Source organism: Notothenia coriiceps, unplaced genomic scaffold, assembly GCF_000735185.1.
Source record: "Notothenia coriiceps isolate Sejong01 unplaced genomic scaffold, NC01 NC01_scaffold00033697, whole genome shotgun sequence".
NCBI classification, from domain to species: domain Eukaryota; kingdom Metazoa; phylum Chordata; class Actinopteri; order Perciformes; family Nototheniidae; genus Notothenia; species Notothenia coriiceps.
This window is the reverse complement of record NW_011366398.1, coordinates 469,589-489,748: the sequence shown is the minus strand read 5'-3', so window position 1 is coordinate 489,748 and position 20,160 is coordinate 469,589. Positions and strand designations below refer to the sequence as shown.

The window sequence follows — 20,160 nt, the reverse complement described above, 5'->3', positions numbered from 1 at the left end:
CCTTGAAGCTCTTGTATGAAAATGAGAGTCTGACCACATTACACATCATCGCAACGAATGGAGGTCTTCACTGAAAATCGAAAAGGGTCATTCTGATCTCTCTCGACAGTCTCGCCCTACGAGAGTCTTCTCGTCGTAGACCCGCCTGGTCTATTTCTGGTCCTCTTTCTTGGTCAATCGGTGGTCTTTTCGTGTTCCTTACCAAGAATTGCAACCATAACCGTCAAACGTCTTTGATGATTCAATGGACACAATTTGTTTTATAACAGTTACACAGAAATACCATACGACAGCGAACTATTAGACACTCGATTACACGGCAAGTATACTTTATGTTCAAGTAAGACGTATATCTTACATTTACACAGTAATACTTTATGGTTTCAGAGAACTTTATTTATTTACACAGTATACTGTTATGTTCAGGGTGACTTTAATTTACTTCACCAGTAATACTTTACGTTACATATGTATAGATTTACGGAGTTATACAGTAGATACAGTATCATGTATCCAGAGAACTATATTATTTACACCATAAATAATTTATAAATTAGAAACTGAATTTACTACCACAGTAGCGCTTTATGCTTCACGGGCATACGAATCTGGGGAGTTACAACAAGTACTATTTGACATTGTACTGAACAGTGTCTAAGTACTCGCATGTAAAACGTATATACGTCAAATAGGTAGTTAGTAGAATTCTATATATATTATATATGAAATTACTAGGGTACATAAATAAATATTACAACCGACATGTCGTACCGTTATGTATGATCAATTACAAATGAGTGATTGAAGTCATGGCAGAAAAACGAAGGTGATGTACTAAAATACACAAAGCGTCTAGGACTGACTACTACACTTTATCATACGATGGGAATTTAGTCGAATCAAGTGTGGACTCAGTTTAAGTCCCTTCCACTAAAGTTCACGGTCTTATTTTGATCGTTATATACTGCAATTCATGAAACGTCCTGAGATAAATAGACACCTATTGTGTGCTCTTTCATCTTGGACATACCTTACAACGTTAAGTTAATGTTAACGTAACCTTAAGTTTGCGAGGAGGCTATTGTTACGAGCTAGCTGTCTTAGCTAACAACAGTTAGCAGCTAACGTTTTCTGCAGTTTGCGTTGCCCGTGAAAAACGTGATGTAGTTATTTAAGGGTATGTTAAATTAACGTTATTTTACAAGTTGAAAGAGTCCCGTTATTTTTACAAGTTGTGTTTAAAATCGTCAATGTAATGCACGTTAGAGGTTTTGTGTTGGACATGAAGTTAGCTAACGTTAGCTAACTCTACCAGGTTAGCATGTTAAGCTGTACTTTCTGTGGCAGCTAGCTTAATACAAAGAGGGGTTTTGTGCTTCATTGCAAACTTCTTACAAATGTGTGTTAATCTACCTGAAACTGTAGGGACAGTTTGTTTCTACTCAACTATACAGACCATTGTTGAGGAGATGCAAAACATACTGTACATGAGTTGGGTCCAACATATACCTTGAGTAATGTTACTTTGCTGCTAAAAATGAAACATCATTATCAGATGAGGACATCACCAAAGTGTGTGAGTCTGTCAGGGGGTTTTATCTGTTCTCTGCATGTTGTAAACACTGCTCTGGTATTACTTATCTTGTAAAATATAAGTCTCTCGCTCTTGTCATCGTTCAGGCTTTGCATTTTAACTCCTAAGACTGGTTGCGGACTTGAAGGGAACGACTTCCTGGCCTTCCTGACATCCAGGAAAAAGGTGAGATTCTAATACATTTGAATGCCAAAAGCAAATTATTGTTTTTAACTTTTTAAATATGATTGTTATGGGGCATTTCTGTTTTATTGGACTGAGGCAGTAGATATCTACTGGAAACAGTGGAGAGCGAGGAGAGGATATGCAACAAAAGGCCCAGCCGGATGGTTGCTGCTCCGTGTGGAACGTGTTAAATCAGGTAAAGCAATTTGGTACCCAGTTATTTATGGTATTGAGTTTGAATTTAGCATTTGGAATGTAATTTCCAACAGTGCATTGTAGGGCTGTCCCGAATACCATTTTTCGGGCTCCGGATATTCGGTAGTAATCAGCAGCGAATATTCGGTGCTGAGAGATTTGTATTTTTTTTTTATAAAAAAATTGTTCAAAAATATATATTTTTAAAAAAAAAAAAATTTGGAAAAGGTTTCATAACGCTCCGAATCCGAGACACCTGACAACACGCTGTTAAGCAGAAGCGCAGAAAGAGCATACTATTACGATTTATATTTATTTATTGTCTCAGTACTCGCAAACATTAAAACTAAATGTGTCCTCTGTAGGGTAACTGTAGGGTCTGCTGTATTGTTGAGGATGTTGATGGCTGGGATGCACACAAGTTATTATTAGGCTGAGCTACTCAACTTTATGCCATTGCCTTAGCCCCAGATGTTAAATAATAATAATAATGCATTACATTTTTTATTAGAACACTTTTACAGGTGCTCAAAGCGCTTTACAATTACAAATTACACATATCAGACATGTAAGAGTCATTACTGTGGACATTACCCACAGGAGAAAATGCGGTTAAAGTGTCTTGCCCAAGGACACAACGGCCTGACGCAGTGGCGGCCGAGGCGGGATTCGAACTGGAGTTCACCAACGCCCCTTGATCTTATGACCAACGCTCTAACCACTGCTAACCACTGCGCCAAAACCGCCCCATGTTCCCACATTACTCCTATTATTTTCACTATTCGGATAAAATTAAAAAAACTAATATAAAAAAACAATTTGGTTTCTTGCTTTCAACTATTTTCCAAGCAAAGTAAGTGCACGTTTTTATCATGTGTAACATTACTGTTTAAACGGCGGATAAAGCAGCTTCATCATGGCAACTTGACAACAGCTAAGCTAGGCTACTACTTACAGCATCCAGGTGACTTTTCAGAGTTGTTGTGCCACCGTGGTAGGCCAGTTTCTTATCGCATATTTGGCACATATTCTTCTTACCGTCGTCCAATTTAAAATGGTCCCACACAGCTGAAGTCTTCGGCATTTTTTGGGAGAAACGAGGTGAAGCGAGGTGAAGCGTGCCGTTTGCGTTCGTGACTGAGTGAACGCGATGTCAGGAGCACAGGCTGAGATTGTATATATTTACGCATTTTAAAAGTGCAATTCAAAAGTATAAATATATATAGTATAAGAATATACTAATAGCATACATTTAGAATTATTTTTATTTTTTTTGAAGAAAAAAAAAAAAGAAAAAAAAAATATCCGAATAATGAAATTGAAACCCGAATAGTTGGCCAACGAACGAATATTCGAATAGTCGAATATTCGAGTACAGCCCTACTTGAAGTAGAAACAACTTGTATATCAGTTGTAATGCTATAAATCATGAAACACTGAAAATACATATTGACTGTTAACATTGATGGCAATAGGATGAGTTTTGTGTCAGAAATAACAAACATCAGGCAATACTTTAGTATTTTACAGTTTATGGCTATTTTAGAAATTCCGGTAATGAATTGGATGATTGTTTAAAGAAGCCATGGCTGAGACAGGATGAGACCTACCTTGCAGGTTGTAGTAGTTGGGGTTCTGGGTCATGCGGCGGTAGAGGAACGTCCAGGTCAGGTAGTCCACGGCGTCCTGCTTGTTCTCCACAGTCTTGGTGACGATCTCAGCATTGAAGTGGTCATGGAGGCAGTGGTCCAAGTGAGACTCCACCGGCAGCGGCTCGTACAGGAACTTCTTGAAGAAGTCCTGTCAAGAAAGGCAAAGGAAGCGGTTAGGTTCCTGCTGTCCAAGTCATTGCTTTAGAAACAGAACAGAAGCATCTCTACCTTCTTGGAGCCCTGACACATGATCACACAGCGGCCCTCATCATCCAGCATCGGTCTGTTGGCCTTGCCCACCATCTGGAGGACGTCATAGATGGGATAGTCCACATATCTGAGAGAAACAGGAGGAGGAGGTCACCAACACAGTTCATACTACTCACAGTACACTAATTCACAACAGCATTAACTAGTTGGAGCCTTACGCGTGGATTTTGCCGTTGTAGTACTGGGTGTCCATGACGATGACGAGGTGTGCGGAGATGTTGATGCCCCAGCAGAGGGAACGAGAGGACACCACCACCTGAACAGCGCCTGTAGAAAAGAGGAGGAACCAAAATGATCAAACATGGTTACTTATTCCTAAACCTGAATAGACAGAGCAGTAAATGCAGAGCAGGAGCGAGACATACCGGAGTTAAAGAGCTGCTCCACTATCCTGCGCTCGGTGGCAGACAGGCCCTCGTGCAGGTAGCCCACGCCGTTGGCAAGGGTCTCTTTCAGAGTAGCGTCGTTTATCTTTGCCAAGAACGGAGCGAGGTCTTTCTCGGTGCAATGCAGGAACCTACAGAGAGACAACACGTTTATCATTGGTGTAACAGCAGCATCAGCCCCATCAGGCAGGATTTCATTGTTGTGACTGACCTCTGAGGAACCACGTCCGCGGCGCAGAAGGTGAGGATGTCGATGGCTGTGAGGCGAGTCTGTCTGCGGGACGGGACGAACACCACGGCCGGTTTGGAGGGGGAGTGCTTCATGATGGCGTGGTACACCGGCTTAGCCATGGACAGCAGGCGAGTCTGAGTGTGACTCACGTTGAAGCCCTGAACGACATTAGAAACGTTAACAGCAAATCACGAGCTTTGATGAACTGAAATTCAAGCACTTTTTAAAGCACTTTCGGTTGCATTAGTTAGGAGTATATCGTTATTTATGGTGCACACGGTACACTGATAACTTCACTTCTTCATCACAATAAAACAGACTATGAACCATGCTGAACAACCTAAATGTTGTTTGTTGAGAGCATTATACAGAACGGTGACATAATAAAAAGGAAAAACACAACAAGATGTCCTCTGTTGGTACCAAATCTAAGTCTTTTCAAATCTTGACAAACATTTTTTTTTAAAATACAAATGTTTTCAAGGATCGGAAATCAAGAAGCAAACAGAATTTCATGTGTCTGAGTTCTATCCCTAGTTGTGTGGCCTGGCTCAGGGTTACACACCTGGATGTGCAGCTCCAGAGGAACCGGTCTGACGTTGGGGTGGAAGTTGAAGGTTGCCGTGGTATTGCAGCCCAGCCAGTGAGCCACGTCTTTGGCGTTGGACAACGACGAGCTGAGGGCCACGATTCTGATTGGCCGCTCAATCTGAGAGGAGATGTACCTCATCCTGGAGCAGATGACCTCCAACACAGGCTAATGAGAAGAAACAAAGGGTGTTAACGTGCTGCAGGCGACAAATGACTTTAACACTGCACACTAAGGTGTATGACAGGAAATAACTGACACTCAGAACAACAAAGGAAGCATTGTTTTCTTACCCCATTTTCTCCTCCAATGAGGTGAGTCTCATCCACGATGAAGAGGCTGACGTTCTGGACGTTCTTCCTCTGCTTCCAGCGACGAGACAGGATGTCCCATTTGTCGGGGGTGCTGACAATAATGTCCCCCTTTCCCAAGAGCTTCAGATCTGTGCTGGTTTCTCCCGTCAGCAGCACCACCTTTTTGTTCAGGATGTCCTGGAACTTCTGGTGCCAGTCGATAAACACCTGAGTGACAAAGGATTGAAGGAAAGAAATGTTTTGTTTGATGGAAACTAGATTTACAGCTTGGTGGTTTTATGCCTCTGCCAATCAGCCAGGTTGCAGTTTATATCCATGTTTGTCCAAAAGGTCATAACTTCATTGTTTTATCCTATTGGACATTTGTTTGAAATTGCCACGATTAGAATAACAATTCTTGTTTTGAGAGGAGTGACCGTGTCCTTTAACCCCTTTTATCTTTATGATTTCATTCTCAACTCAAAAGGACATTTGTGCCAAATTTGAAAGAATTCCCTCAAGTGTTAACCCTTAAAAATAAATCAAGTTCACAAGACCAGGACAACTCTAAAACATAATGCCCTCTGATCTGAGTTACATTATAGTAATGTTAGTTTTGATATAAGCACACTTCCAACTTCTAAATAACTTCGTACCTGTTCGGCCAGCGCTTCCATCGGTGTGATGTAGACACAGCGACCTTCAGCGTTGTGCAGCAGCATCCTCAGAATAGCAAACTCAGCACAGATTGTCTTCCCGCTGCCCGTAGGAGCTCCCACAAACACGTTATCGTCACTGTTGTAGACAGCGTTGAACACTGGAGGGACGGAAACAACACAACTTAGACAAGAACATAATGGAAACACAGAAAGCCATCGTTTGATAACATGATGATGGAAAATGTGGCTATCTGTTGTTCTTGTTCTGTACCTTGTGTCTGGATGGGGTTGAAGAAGGGGAACTTGTTCTGGTAGAGCGCCTCGAAGGCGGAGTTCCTGAGAGCCGTGACGGGCAGCGGCTGCAGGTCCAGCAGCTCAGTGGGTGGGGGGTACTTCTCAGGGAGGATCAGGTGACGGAACGACACTGGGAGCTGAGTCTCGCAAGCTGAATGGAAACAGAAAAGAAATGAGGCGCTTGTTTGAGATGCGTTTTCTAAATGTGTGAATGTTGTGACAAATGTTTCAAGGAGTTCCTTACAGAGCCATCGGTCTGAGACCACGCGGATGAAGTACTGCGGTGGCAGAGGCTCGAACACCGGGACAAAGAAAGTCACGAGGTGTTCGTCTTGGGCGTACTTGGCTTTGAGCAGGAAGTACTCGTGGTGGAGGATGACCTCACTGTCCACATCCTCCACCAGGATCCAGAAAGCCTCAGAGGTCGCATGAATCTACGAGCAACAACAGTTTCAATACAGATATTACCAGATACAAGCCATGGACTATCAAGTGTTTACTAAGGATCACGCCGTTGTGTCCGTAGGATACAAGGTTAGCTGTTGACAGATACAAAACAATAACTTTTTGTTGTGTGTAATAGTTGGCTACATTAACCTGGTGGGTAGTACTAAGTTAGCAGACCCCTGTCTCCCTTACCCAGCCCACTGTCTTCAGGATTTGTCTTAACATTTTTAACAAAGTACAATACATTTACATTTACCCTTTGCATAGTTAGGATTAGTAACAAGCTCATCAAGTCAAGGAAGGAAAGAAAAAGTAAGAGCATGCAGCTAAGTGCTGACAGTAATGCCCCAGAATTCAAATCAACCAAAGGAAGCAGTCATTTCAAATTCTGAGCAATTCAATCACTTCATGCCCTGTGAACGTGTGGCAGGATGCTAAAAACTGAGGGTTCAGCACATTATGGCTATATTTACCTTATCATCCCACTGGAAGTCGGGCGTGATGGTGAGCTCCACCTTCAGCGTGGAGCGGGTGATGGGCTGCAGGTGGACAGCCAGATCCAGTTTGGGGAACTGGTGGACGTACTTGTGGATGGTCTTCCCCATTTTGGGCATTCGGATCAGCTCCCCTGAAACATGAAACGAATGGTTCTAATGACTCTCCGGGCTGAGGAGGACGGTCAGGGCCCATGTGGTGAGAGGGAAGACAACTCACCAATCTCATTGTGGTTGAGGTCATAGAGACGCTCAAAGGGGAAGTTCTTCTTCTCGATCTTCTTGATCACTTCCTCTGGCAGCTTCTTGAACTGTCGCAGCGGGGACATGGACTGCCACCTGTGGAGAGCAGGGACACAGAATCTCAGCGACCCGCCTGTGCAGACTAAACACAGCTAGAGCTATTGTGGAAGACTTACATTCTCTTGTCGATCATCTTGCAGAGATTCATGGTCTTGTCGGTCAGTTGAGCCCAGCCCCTGTTGAGAACGATCTCAAAAATGGCGCGCATCAACCTTCCAGCACTCTGGGAGACAGACGTACAGAAAATAGAAATTCATCTCACAACTTCAGTTTTTAGAAACAAGAAACAATAACTTTCCATTTTATCAGGGGAAATATACATTGTTGACAGACCCGACATGTATGTGTACAACCGAAGAAAACATTGTGTAAAAACTGCATTTTTGAGAGGAATATAAAACTAAAGTTGAACAAAAACACAAGGTTCATTCGTACCTGTGTAACATACACCATGTCGGCCATGAGAGCAAAGCCTTCCAGTTTGAGCTGAGAGATGTACGCCTGGAGCAGCACGTTGATCTGAGAGGATCAGAAACAAGAGGAACTTTTTATTGGAATTCAATAACTTCTGCTTATATTGGACAGAAAAGAAAATCAAGTGACATTTAGTTTGTACACCATAAAAGCATTTTACTACTCTAATTGATGGTAATTCAGTGACATTCTTATGAACTGATCACAGGTTATGGAAGCTACCTTAGCACTGGGCTCCTCGATGCTCTCCTTCACAGGAATGGGAACTCTTTCCAGCAGCTTCTGAAGTTCCAACTTCTCCTCCTAAAAGACACAGCAACACGTGAGTCAAATCTAAATAAATTCAGCCTGTTAAACGATCAAAGTGATGTTGGGAGTTTAGTAGGGCTGCTCGATTATGGCAAAAATCATAATCTCGATTATTTGGGTCAATAATTGATATCACGATTATTAAAAACGATTATCCATTTACTTTGAAAACATCAATTTATTGGAGAAAAAAATGTGAACAGTAGGTTTTTAACAGTTGATTACCCTGAACTTTAAGTATAATTCAACTGAAAAACCAAAAAAAAAAAAAAATGTAATTACATTTTTTTTTAACTAATAATCGTTTTATTTCGTTTTATTTCGATTACATTGTTTTCGTAATCGTTGCCAGCCATAATCGTAATTGCGATTAAAATACGATTAATTGAGCAGCCCTAGAGTTGAGCTGAACCACCATACCTCTCTGACGTTGATGTTCCTGAACTCTGAGGACAGTGAGAAGACTCTGAACAGCTCAATCTCACTGAGGGTCGGCTTCAGCAGCTGGTTGTAGGTTTGAATGGAGTCATGAGTGATGTAGAAGTGACTGGCAATGCGTCCCAGGTCTGTAACCTTCAGGAAAAGAGGCAGAAAGCTCAACCGTTAAAATCATGAAGTCAAACTATTTAGTAACTTAAGAGCAATCATAAACAAATATATAAAAGAGTATCACTGATGGAGGAGCATACCTGGAAGCTTCCTGTCCTCTTATCATATTTCACAAGGTTGTTCTTGTCCAGGACATTGGCTGCTGTGTGCACCAGGTCAATCCTGCGCCTCTCCAGCAGGGGGTCTGCACTCCGGTCATCGTGGGACACACCGTACAGGGTGGGGTTGCGGAGCATACGCACATACAGGTAGGTGTAGCCCAGCCAGTTCACAGCATCCTGATAGAACAAACACATGAGAAATGACAGCAATTGTAAAAGAAATGGAATATTTTGATTAGCATCTGGTTACGCGTCTGTGCATGCTACTGACCTTCACAGTCTGCACGTTGCCCAGCACTATCTCAGCATTGAGCATGTCAGGCAGCTTGCAAACCATCTGGCTCTCTATGGGCAGCTGCTGGTTGAGCAGCGACAGGTAGTACTGCAGCTCTCCGTGGGATGTGATCAGGATTCCCTCTCCCTTTGTGTCGTACTGAGGACGTCCAGCTCGACCAAGCATCTGAATAAGACCGAACAAACCAGGTTATTTCCATTAGTGAGACGTCCGAAGCACTCTTTCCTGCACTTGAGCATCCAGCCAGCACAGACTTACCTGCAAAATGTCCAGGGCTCCGAGCTCAGTCCACCTTCCTTTCTCCGGGCTGTACGCCTGAGTCCCTTTGATGATGACGGTGTGAGCCGGCAGGTTGACACCCCAAGCCAGAGTAGCCGTGGACACCAGAACCTGGATGTGTCTGTCAGCAAACAAATCCTCCACCAGCGTACGGTCCACTCGGGACATACCAGCGTGATGGATGGCGAAGCCGTAAGGCAGCAAATCCTTCAGTTCCAGGTTCTGGAGGAGGAAGTTCAGGTATAAGTCTAACAGGGTAATCACAAAGTATTAGAGTCACTTTGAATGTGCCTATCCATTGTACTTTGCATTCCTACCTTGCACTGCTCAGCTTCTGTTCTCAACACTTCAGTCGAGGCCGAACCCTCTCTGAGGAAAAGGCCCAGCGTGTCCTTCTCCAAACACATGTCTCTGATGGCCCTCGCAGTCTTTCCTGTCTCCTTCCGGGAGTGGACAAATACCAGCACCTGGTGGAGACAACAGAATGTCAAAGTCTCTCAAATCTGGTAACACTTTGTTGATCAGTGCTTGTTGAACCAGTATTGTAGGGCAACTGCATGCATGTATGCATATATATATATGCATATATATATATGTAAATAATATATACCAGCTGCTAAATCCTTAGAACTGTTACAAGGTGTGTATTTTGTAAATTGTGTAACTTGCTGCTGTTAAATACCGACCACCTATGTGCAATATGTGCTAGATGTGCAATATATATCGATGCCGTTAATAACTGGCTGCTAAATCCTAAGAACTGTTACAGGATGTGTATTTTTTTTAATTATGTAACTTTTTATTTTGTATTATATTTTTTTGTATTATATCATAACTTAGTACTTTTTTTTTTTTTTAAATGCGTGTCACATATTTAACATATGTAACATTAAGCTGTCTGTGGCTCTTTTTCCTGCTGTAACTACGTGGGACTAATAAAGGTATCATGATTCTGATGGAGTCAGTCATTTTTACTTGTGTTTTTTAAAGTCGTAGAACTCACCTGGTTCTTTCCAGCATGCTCCATTATCTTTTCATAGACGATCTCATTCATGATCTGGAAACGCTTGATGGCCTTTTTCTCTGTGATGCCGACATAAGTCTGCTCCAGGGGAACAGGGCGGAAACTACACAGGAAAAGAATGTGGTTATCAGAGATGAGTATTCAACAAGTGCAAACGAGAAGAAAAACCAGATGTAGTCGTTAGGAATATGGGAGTTTCCCCATCTTGTAACGCCACCCAATTAATGTTCAGCTTCCACGATTATTAAGATGCTAACTTGTTTACAGCACATAAACACATTTTCACCAAACACCATTTTGATGGGAATGCATGTTCAACTCTCAACAGATACAAGGAGGAGGCAAGATGGCTCACACCTTCCATCTTCACTATCAAACACATAGTTGTATCCTGATCGGGCAAGCGGGTTGTTAGTTTTACTTGTCCAAAGACACGTTTTGTTTAGCCTGGATGACGTGACCATTTTTTGACAGTCTGAATAGCATACCTGTTATCAAAGTAGAAGAGTCCCTTGGCAGGATCGACCCGCAGGCAGGTAGCCACATCCTCGTAGTTGGGCAGTGTGGCGCTGAGGCCGAGCAGACGCACATCCTCCTGGGTCAGCTCCACGTTTCGGATGGTCCTTGCCACCAGAGCTTCCAACACGGGTCCGCGGTCATCGTGCAGAAGGTGGATTTCATCCTGCACATGAGAATGTAAAGTTAAATCATCTGCACACACAATTAATATGCACTAAACTAGTTTTTTTTAATACGACAGAACCTTTTATCGAGACATTCACAGCACTTACAATGATGATGAGCCGCACTAGCTGGGTGTAGGTACGCTCTCCGCCTTTACGGGTGATGATGTCCCATTTCTCAGGGGTGCAGACGATGATTTGAGTGGCGTTGATCTCCTCTTTACAGAGCTGGTGGTCCCCCGTCAGCTCGGAGACTGTGATGCCGTATGATGCCAAGCGCTGTGTAAAGAGGGAAAGTGAGTAAAACACCAAAACAGCACAGTGACTGAAAGGACTTGATTTCAAGTATATAAATCTCTTGGGGACAGAGGCGGGGCTCACCTTGCTGAAACTTCCCACCATCTCCTGTACCAGAGAGCGCATGGGGGCAATGTAGATGATTTTGAAGTCGTCCACATTGATGGTTCCATCCAGGTTTATGTGCTTTCCAATTTCTCTCAGCATTGCCATCAGAGCAACATTGGTCTTACCAGCTCCCTGTGTGCACAAAAAATACTAATTATAGGAGGAGTCTTACCTGTGGACAAATCATCACAATGCTTTTGGCTTCAACTAAGTTTTCTTACCGTAGGTGCACACACGAGCAGATTCTCATCTGTCTCCAAGGCGGTCTTGTACAGTTTGCTCTGGATACGGTTCAGGGTTTTAAAACCTTCAAATCCAGCCTGTGCATACTTGGGCAACTTCTCAATGGGAACCAGCACCTGATGACACAATAACATGCAGAATGAAAGTCATGAACACATCTAAACACCGCTTATTGTCACGTGGCAATGACACGTTTTCCACCATGACTCAATTAACTAACAAACCTCATCGTCAGCGAAGGGCTTGGGTTTGAGGGCGGGCACGTGAACCTCTTCATAACCTTTGCGCTGTTTGCGGAACGAGCCGTCTGGCAGCTGGCAGCGCTTGTTGGCCATGAAGTGGCTGCCCTGTGTGAAGGCCAGGTCTTCAAGGTCCAGCAACTGTCGAGAAGCCACCGACTGTAGGACGAAAAGAAAAAGGTCATCTTGAGTGTATTCTGACCCCTTGCAGCTTTCCTGATGCCATAATACTATCCCAATGCTGTAGTCGTGGGTTAGCATTATGTTAAAAGATCATATGTAGCTTGCATCATATGCAGTTGAAAGTATTTACCTCTCCGTGGTCAATGTCCATCGCTTCCATGTCATCAACACGAGACTTCCTCAACCGCTCCCTGCGAGATCGCTCCTCCTAAGAACACAAAATCCATGAATAAAAGATATAATCGACCAAACTAAAAAGATACTCTCATACCATTTTCTTGCGAACTTTAAAGAGCAACAGCTCTTACCCGGATAATATCTTCCTTCTCCGTCTCTTGCAGCTGGTAAAGAATCTTTGACAGTTCCAGATCAGACTCCATCTTCCCAGTGATCCTCTCCTTCTCTGCCTCACTCTGAGCGCTTGCCAGCATGGTACAATACTGAACTGTGTGTCAGAAGGGAAATAGTTATTCAAAAAAAGTTTTTATGGAAAAGATCCTAAAGCATGAAACTACATCATTTACACCCCTGACTTACTCATGCGTCGATGCTGGCGGAGGATTTTGATGAAATCGAATGTGTTGAAACCCAGCAGCAACACCAGCTGGTTCTCACATTCTCTGTCATCGCTGGCAGTCTGGAATACAGAGACACAATGGGTGAGCTAGTCTGTAAAGTATATACATGTGTATATGCTAAATAGAAACAGACATTAGAAAACATTTCAAACATACCTTCAGGATTTCTAAGACTTCATCAGCTTTCTTTTGAGATACGATGGCGTCGTCATAGAAGCGACTGAGCTGACGCTGGAGCCAGAAGGCATCGATGTCTCGAGGGTGCAGATCTTTCTTCTTCACGGTCATCACATCGCCCGTGGCCCCCAGCTAAATAAAGAGTAGTTCATTAATTATCTTTGTACTGTGAAGGTCCAAAACAGTGCATGACATTAAGGATTTTGCTTTATCTTAGATGGCCCTTTGATTGCCCTGAAAAATGCGCGCGGACGAAATGACGCACGAAGGGTTTGGGGGGCCTCCCCCTAGAACGTTTAGATTTTTGCAGGTCTTCTTAGATGCTGTCTGGTGCATTCTCTAGACTGAATTATAAGATGAACCACCACAATATTATATTGTACAATTTCAATTTTATTCTTCATTTCACTTGTTTGTTTGTTCTTGTTTGTGTTTGCTCGCTTGCGTGCCCTGCATAGCTATAAGAAATACTTCAGTTGTTGGTCAAGACACTTTCCATCTGATGAAGGCAAATGCCTTCATCAGATGGAAAAAAGTAGAAAACATTACATTCAGTTGGAACTGCCAAAACAATCATTATTTACACTATTATGGCCCCTGTTAGACATGTTTGTAATGTTATCTACTGTAAGTTGGTCAAACGAATGCCTCCTCATCCGGAAGCTGACCGAGCAGACCCGAGCAGCAGTCGAGAGGAGCCGAGCGCATCCACGAAGCACACAAGATGGCGACGTCAGAGTTCCCGTTAGCCGGCAAATCTAAATCTCTTCTGTCAAAATGTCCGGTCAAAATAATTTCCCTTTAGCGCAATACCGCTTCAGTTGGAAAATAAACTAAAATTAGATTCCTCAGACATGTTTAGCTTTGCGCCACTTATGTGACAGACAAGAAGAGTATGTGACAGACAAGAANTCTGAGTCACCGGCGGAGCAATGTTCAACTTTGAAGCCTCTGAGCTTTCGGTGGAGCGTCAGCACAATCAAATCATATGCCTGTGTTCAAGTCTAGCCAATACAAATACCGCCTGCTTGTGTGTTCAGCGGCGCGGGAGTTCATTGTGATGGTTGTTGTCTCGAGCCTTCAGACCGCCCGCGCAGCAAGCTCCCGTTTTTTTAAGCGCTGTACTTTCTTACAGAGCCCCTCCTCCAACACACAAGAACGCACACATGACCAATGAGGGCAGGAGATAAGTTTGTGCACAGATGGAAGGCTGACAGGCAGGTAGGCCATCCAGTTATTTTAGCCGGTCCGGCTCAGATTATTGGTCGTGCTTTTTACAGCGCTACGGCTTCCAGAGATTAATTTGTTTATGTATTTATTGTCAAAGCATTTAATATATTCATTGCTATCGGGATGTTAAGAGCATTCCATGGAATATAACAAAGTGTTTTCTGAAATAAATTACATACCCCATTGAATTATGACTGAAGATTGTCAGCTGTCTTCCTCTCCCGTGTTGTTCCTCGATACGTAAAGGCTGCAGCACCGTTGACAACTTCTCTCTACATATCAAACATACCGGTAAACCAGCATCGTTTGCTGTGAAAGCATATAACTCTGTCCACGCAGAATTAAATCCTGTGTTCCTCCGGTACTTTTCTTTGATTTATCCATAGTTCGCTCATCGAGCCGGGGGTCAGGTTATTCACCCGCAGGAAAAGGCGCTCGCGCGGGACAGTAGCAGGATGTGACGTATATTTTAGTTGACCTAATTAAAACCGTTTTGTTTTTTATTTATGTGTCACAGTATCACCTCAAAATACAAGATACGAAACATTTTCAACCATGCAACAAAATATAAATAGTCCTACAAATACTTTTATTTTATTTCCTTCTTATTTTTGTCTAAGCTCAAGGGAGCCAGAGCAGAGGGCTTAAAGGGCCGCATGCGGGTCGAGGGCCGCGGGTTGCCGACCCCTGGTTTAGATGATGTTATGCGATGTGTTTGCTCAAAATAAAATAACAAACTTTTACACATGCAACAAAGAAAAGAGGCCTTTACAATATTCAAAACAAAGAGGCAAAACTCAAATAAAATAACAAACAACTTAGGTATTCTTTCTTTCTTGATAAGGCTTATATAACTTCATAATTAAAGGGTAAGTTAAAAACTGTTCCTCAACGGCGTCTTTCTAGCAGGTTGCCCGTCACTGTCACTTTAGCGCAGGCCCCTTGTGAGTTGTAGTCTTTTAGTGTGTTGACAATCAATCACAATTAGGTGGCCTTTCTTATAAAAAACAAAATACTGGCTCTAACAAGGTTAGTGCGCATCACTTATATGGTACAGTCCAACCTGTTTCTGGATCTGCTTCCCCTGCTGACATTGATCAGAATCAGAAACGGGTTTATTACCAGCTAGGTTGACACGTACGAGGAATTTGACTTGGTGTTTTGGTGCATACGTAAAAGTAAAACTAAAATTAAAAACACCGATAGAAAACTATTTTAAGAAAACTATAATAACATTACAAACATATAGTAAAATATAGCAGTATTTACATTGAAATGGAATTGGATCAAGTGGTATCTGACAATTTATTTATTTTTGTTTTAACTTATTTATTATTCAGCCAGTTGAGGTGTAATGGGATCACTAGTAGTGTCATTTCAACATACTTAAAACAAAAATGTTACCAATTGAAAATCATGTGATGACATTTCCAGGCAATTAAAAATCCTTAATTTGGCTTAATAACAGCTGTTTATTATGTGATACTTATATGAAGGCATTTATCCTCCACTCTCTCTCTGTTTTTCAGATGAATGTGGAATAGTGGCGCAGATATCTCAGCCTCTGGCAGACAGCGACATCTCGGCCTATTACATCAGCACCTTCAGCTTCGACCACGCTCTGGTGAGTCCAGCATCTCACCGTCACCAGATAGGCCGCTGTCAAAATCACGCCACATTTTTGCGATTACTCTTAGCTCAGATATTTAAAGATTTCAGGTTTGGTCTTTCTTCTGTAATGTGGGAGACTAAGAATGATGAGATACACAAATATGTGCTCCTGTAAGCATTCCTGTGAAGTTAAATAATGAGCGAGCCAGGTGATTCCAGATCAGCTTCAGGGTGTTTCTGATACAAGCTGGTTTATACATTTGAGAATAAAGGTATATGGCTTCATACGTTCATCAAATGGAACAATTTATTTAGCTAGTATATGATTATTAAAATCCTGTGATCCATATTATCAATTTGATCAATGGCAATCGACCAATCACTGTTCACATTTACAAACGCTAAGATCATTCAAGAAAAAAAAGAATCCTTGAAATGTAGTGTCAAAAGTAAATGTGTAAACACTCTGAAAATGTATTTACAAGTAATTGTTACCTTTTCTAACTTAACTTGTCACATGATAGACATTTATTTTTATTTTTAGACTGTAATTAAGGTTTCTTCAATTAAATGTTTTCTTGGTTGTTAGCATGTATTAGGTTGTTAAGAACTTTTAACGCACAACTATTTTAAATATTGTTTTCAGCCTAAACCAGTACTACTTTTGTGTTAGTAAATTTACAAATGTTCCACATATACGACAGACATCAACTTCATCTCTAACTCCGACTACCTGTTATCATAACAATTTACAGATGGCCCTGAGCCCAATAGAGATTGCCCTGAAAAATGCGCGCGGACGAAATGACGCACGAAGGGTTTGGGGGGCCTCCCCTAGAACATTTCGATTTTTGCAGGTCTTAGATGCTGTCTGGTGCATTCTCTAGACTGAATTATAAGATGAACCACCACAATATTACAATTTCAATTGTGTTCTTCATTTCACTTGTTTGTGTTTGCTCGCTTGCATGCCCTGCATAGCTATAATAAATACTTAAGTTGTTTGTCAAGACACTTTCCATCTGATGAAGGCAAATGCCTTCCCAGATGTAAAAAAGTAGAAAACATAACATGCAGCTATAACTGCCAAAACAAACATTATTTACGCTATTATGGCCCCTGTTAAAAATGTTTGTAATGTTATCTACTGTAAATTGGTCGAAGGAATGCCTCCTCATCCAGAAGCTGACCGAGCAGACCCGAGCAGCCGATTACATCCGCGAAGCACACACAATGGCGACGTCAGAGTTCCCGTTAGCAAGCAAATCTAAATCTCTTCGGTCAAAATGTCCGGTCAAAATAATTTCCCTTTAGCGCAATACCGCTTCAGTTGCGCCACTTATGTGACAGACAAGAAGAGTATGTGACAGACAAGAGTAGTCCATTCTAATGTGAAACACTTAATGTGGAGAAAGAGATGTGCTGTGTGGGTTGATTGATTGTGCGTTGATCTGTTGGTAATGCCTCGGGGTTCCGGTAGGCATGTAAACAAATGCATAATGCTGCGCTATACTTTGTGGCCTCACCCGGTTGCATAGCGACACTTATTGTTTAGGTGTCTTTTAATAAGCAGGTAGTCATATCATTAGCTAGAACTAGCTGGATCTGATCGATATGGACATAAACGCGAGTGAAGTCTAATCTGACGGGAGAGAGAGATCAGCTGCTGCTGACGAGTCGACACGCAGCTCTGCATGATCACATGCAGCGGTGAGCGGAAAAAACACACACTTCAGGTTAGAATATCACACGTAGCTATTTTAATTACCTCTCAAACTACCTAAACTAGTTATAGATATGTTTAGTTTTACTGTCGGGTCACTCATTACTGGATCCGCGAGCTGCATGACACTGGCATAATAGATTGCCCGATCGGGCAACCAGCAGTTGAGGCTTCATTGCCCGAGCTAAATACTAGATGGCCCCGGGCCATCGGGCAGTCCTTAATGTCAAGCCCTGCAAAATGTTGCTAAAAATGCCGGTTTAATTCAGTAAAAATACGTTTCACTTACATTTGCTGAAAGAGCGCTGCCCACTCCTGCCTCCTCTCCTTCGCTGTCTTCATCCGAGTGCTCGTCTCGTACCTCTCCAAACGGATCTTCATCCCCTTCCTGAATAAAAAAAGAATTAAAAGAACATCTATGAAACAATCAACTTTAATATCGTAACTTTTATCCTTAAATGAGAGATAACTTCAGTTATTTTAAAGTATACGTAAAAAGCCAGTACCTCCTCATCAGATTCAAACTGGACATTCACGCCGTATGTTTCGTCAATGTTGTCATCTGAAAAGGAAAGATACAATCACAAGACTATTTCCATGAAATCTGACATAACCTAGTGACAACATCGCTAAGTCTTTTAAAATACATTTTACAGTTATTTCCAGTGCATTACATGCATACCCATGTTCTGTAAGTCTTTGTCCCCTCCGTAGTCAGAGATCTTCTTGCCCAGATTAACCAGCACGTGGTAGCGAGTGTCATCAGCAGGCCCAAGAAGCTGCTCTACTTCACGTCGCCTTTCCTTATCCCTCATTTTATCATTCTTCAACACGGCTAATACTTCATCAGCTGCTCCACACAGAATATCACGTGGCTGCAACAAGATATAACAACCAGGTCAAAAAAGGTTTCAGGCACTGATCAAAAACACAAGCTGACATTTGAACAAAAACAGGCGATTTATTGTTTTCTGACCTGATCTCCCAAAGCAGCATGGATGAAGCTCAGCAACACTTCATAGGTCTCTCTGGTTTCTTTGGTTTTAGGCTTGTACACAATGCCCACCATTTCATCAATCCCTTCAGACAGAAGGGTGAAGCCCTTCATTTTGTTGATGTCGTGTCTGTCCTCATCTCTTTTTCGCCTCCTGTAAAGGCAGAAAACAATTCAATCAATTCATTTCTGTACAAAATTAGAAACCCCTTGCAGAGCCTTTAAAACAGGACATGTACATATTTTTCAAACTTTCTTTTCAAAAGTTCGCAGTTCAACAAGTTAAAAATGAAACTGCATAGTGTTCCCTGGGTCTCATGTATAGAACAATAATGTATATTCCATGTTTATCATCTAAATGTACTAATAGTAGTAATAATACAAATAGGATGTTTTTATTTTCATACCAACCAAGAACCATGGGAATGAGGTAAAATAAGCAATACATTTTTCAGTCAAGTAAAGTTACAAAACTCACATCCAAAACACCTTGAGCAGAGAGACTTATCATAGGGACAAGAAGTGAACCAGTGGACATGTAGAATAACCCTTGCAAGTCTACAAGCTATGTTCATGATAGGGGGAACAATTGTTGTTTACATTTTACAAAAAACAATAAAATTTGACTGACTTGTCTCGTCTCTCATCCAGTTTCTGAGGTTTGGTCCTTTGAGACTTGTCACCCATCTTGGTCCCCTCCAGTTTCCCCACAAGGGACAGCACCTCTCCGGTGGGCTCATCTCTCCGTGTGCGGTCGATCAGAGAGCGATCAGCTTGTAACACCAAGTTAGAGTTCTGACAATTCAAAACAAAGACAACGTGATCAGTCAGGACACCAGTGCACTCACTGCGGCTAAGCTAACTGCTATTTAGCATAATGGTTAGCTAAACACGGAGTAGTCTGGATTAAAAACATATGCAAGCTAGGTAGGATGTTCAGATAATAGCATATCAAATACTTTCAGAGATAAACAACTTTCTGTGTGTTTAGTTTATACTCTAGAAAAATTCATTACTTACCGCTTTGTACTCGTACTGCAAGCTACGGGCAGTAACATCCGCCATGGTGCGAATTTCTTCTTTTAGCTTTTAGCGCACTTTACTACAACTTGAACTAGACTAAACACATCCACAGAGTCGTCTCCACTCTGTCCTGTTATATAGAGGCTGAAAACATTAGTGTATGCTTCAGCTTTGTTGCATGGGATTGTTTTTAAAATGTCCAAGTTTCATACAAGTAAGTGCGTCTCTCGTACGTTACAAAGCAGCGGTGGTGCTAACACACGAGCACATAACAAGCCGCCTGTGACTTCCGGTTCCGATGTTAACGTTTTAGAACGTGTCCACAAAACAAGTAGCGCTCCCTGCAGGCTAAAATTATTTATATTTTGGCAACAATTTGTAATAATGCAAATAAATAATCCAAATCA

The 20,160-nt window shown here is 42.1% G+C and overlaps 1 protein-coding gene across 1 annotated transcript in view; it reads right to left on the bottom strand.

Moving 5' to 3' along the window:
- snrnp200 (small nuclear ribonucleoprotein 200 (U5)) overlaps positions 1 to 20,030 on the bottom strand; it is a 23,662-nt gene extending 3,632 nt beyond the window's left edge. The window contains exons 1-36 of the mRNA XM_010790097.1: positions 19,751 to 20,030; positions 19,362 to 19,525; positions 18,713 to 18,884; positions 18,419 to 18,611; positions 18,243 to 18,298; positions 18,026 to 18,124; positions 13,152 to 13,304; positions 12,955 to 13,054; positions 12,726 to 12,862; positions 12,548 to 12,625; positions 12,220 to 12,393; positions 11,974 to 12,111; positions 11,729 to 11,884; positions 11,456 to 11,626; positions 11,153 to 11,346; positions 10,644 to 10,767; positions 9,958 to 10,107; positions 9,620 to 9,862; positions 9,338 to 9,526; positions 9,046 to 9,243; positions 8,777 to 8,929; positions 8,270 to 8,350; positions 8,009 to 8,092; positions 7,690 to 7,796; positions 7,491 to 7,609; positions 7,250 to 7,404; positions 6,574 to 6,763; positions 6,307 to 6,480; positions 6,033 to 6,193; positions 5,377 to 5,604; positions 5,060 to 5,251; positions 4,474 to 4,652; positions 4,242 to 4,393; positions 4,035 to 4,143; positions 3,835 to 3,943; positions 3,523 to 3,754 (exon numbers count right to left, since the gene is read on the bottom strand). Coding sequence (XP_010788399.1) covers positions 3,523 to 3,754; positions 3,835 to 3,943; positions 4,035 to 4,143; positions 4,242 to 4,393; positions 4,474 to 4,652; positions 5,060 to 5,251; positions 5,377 to 5,604; positions 6,033 to 6,193; positions 6,307 to 6,480; positions 6,574 to 6,763; positions 7,250 to 7,404; positions 7,491 to 7,609; positions 7,690 to 7,796; positions 8,009 to 8,092; positions 8,270 to 8,350; positions 8,777 to 8,929; positions 9,046 to 9,243; positions 9,338 to 9,526; positions 9,620 to 9,862; positions 9,958 to 10,107; positions 10,644 to 10,767; positions 11,153 to 11,346; positions 11,456 to 11,626; positions 11,729 to 11,884; positions 11,974 to 12,111; positions 12,220 to 12,393; positions 12,548 to 12,625; positions 12,726 to 12,862; positions 12,955 to 13,054; positions 13,152 to 13,304; positions 18,026 to 18,124; positions 18,243 to 18,298; positions 18,419 to 18,611; positions 18,713 to 18,884; positions 19,362 to 19,525; positions 19,751 to 19,795 — 5,359 coding nt within the window. The 5' untranslated portion in view covers positions 19,796 to 20,030. The remainder of the gene's footprint in view (positions 1 to 3,522; positions 3,755 to 3,834; positions 3,944 to 4,034; positions 4,144 to 4,241; positions 4,394 to 4,473; positions 4,653 to 5,059; positions 5,252 to 5,376; positions 5,605 to 6,032; positions 6,194 to 6,306; positions 6,481 to 6,573; positions 6,764 to 7,249; positions 7,405 to 7,490; positions 7,610 to 7,689; positions 7,797 to 8,008; positions 8,093 to 8,269; positions 8,351 to 8,776; positions 8,930 to 9,045; positions 9,244 to 9,337; positions 9,527 to 9,619; positions 9,863 to 9,957; positions 10,108 to 10,643; positions 10,768 to 11,152; positions 11,347 to 11,455; positions 11,627 to 11,728; positions 11,885 to 11,973; positions 12,112 to 12,219; positions 12,394 to 12,547; positions 12,626 to 12,725; positions 12,863 to 12,954; positions 13,055 to 13,151; positions 13,305 to 18,025; positions 18,125 to 18,242; positions 18,299 to 18,418; positions 18,612 to 18,712; positions 18,885 to 19,361; positions 19,526 to 19,750) is intronic.
- Positions 20,031 to 20,160: the final 130 nt, after the last annotated feature.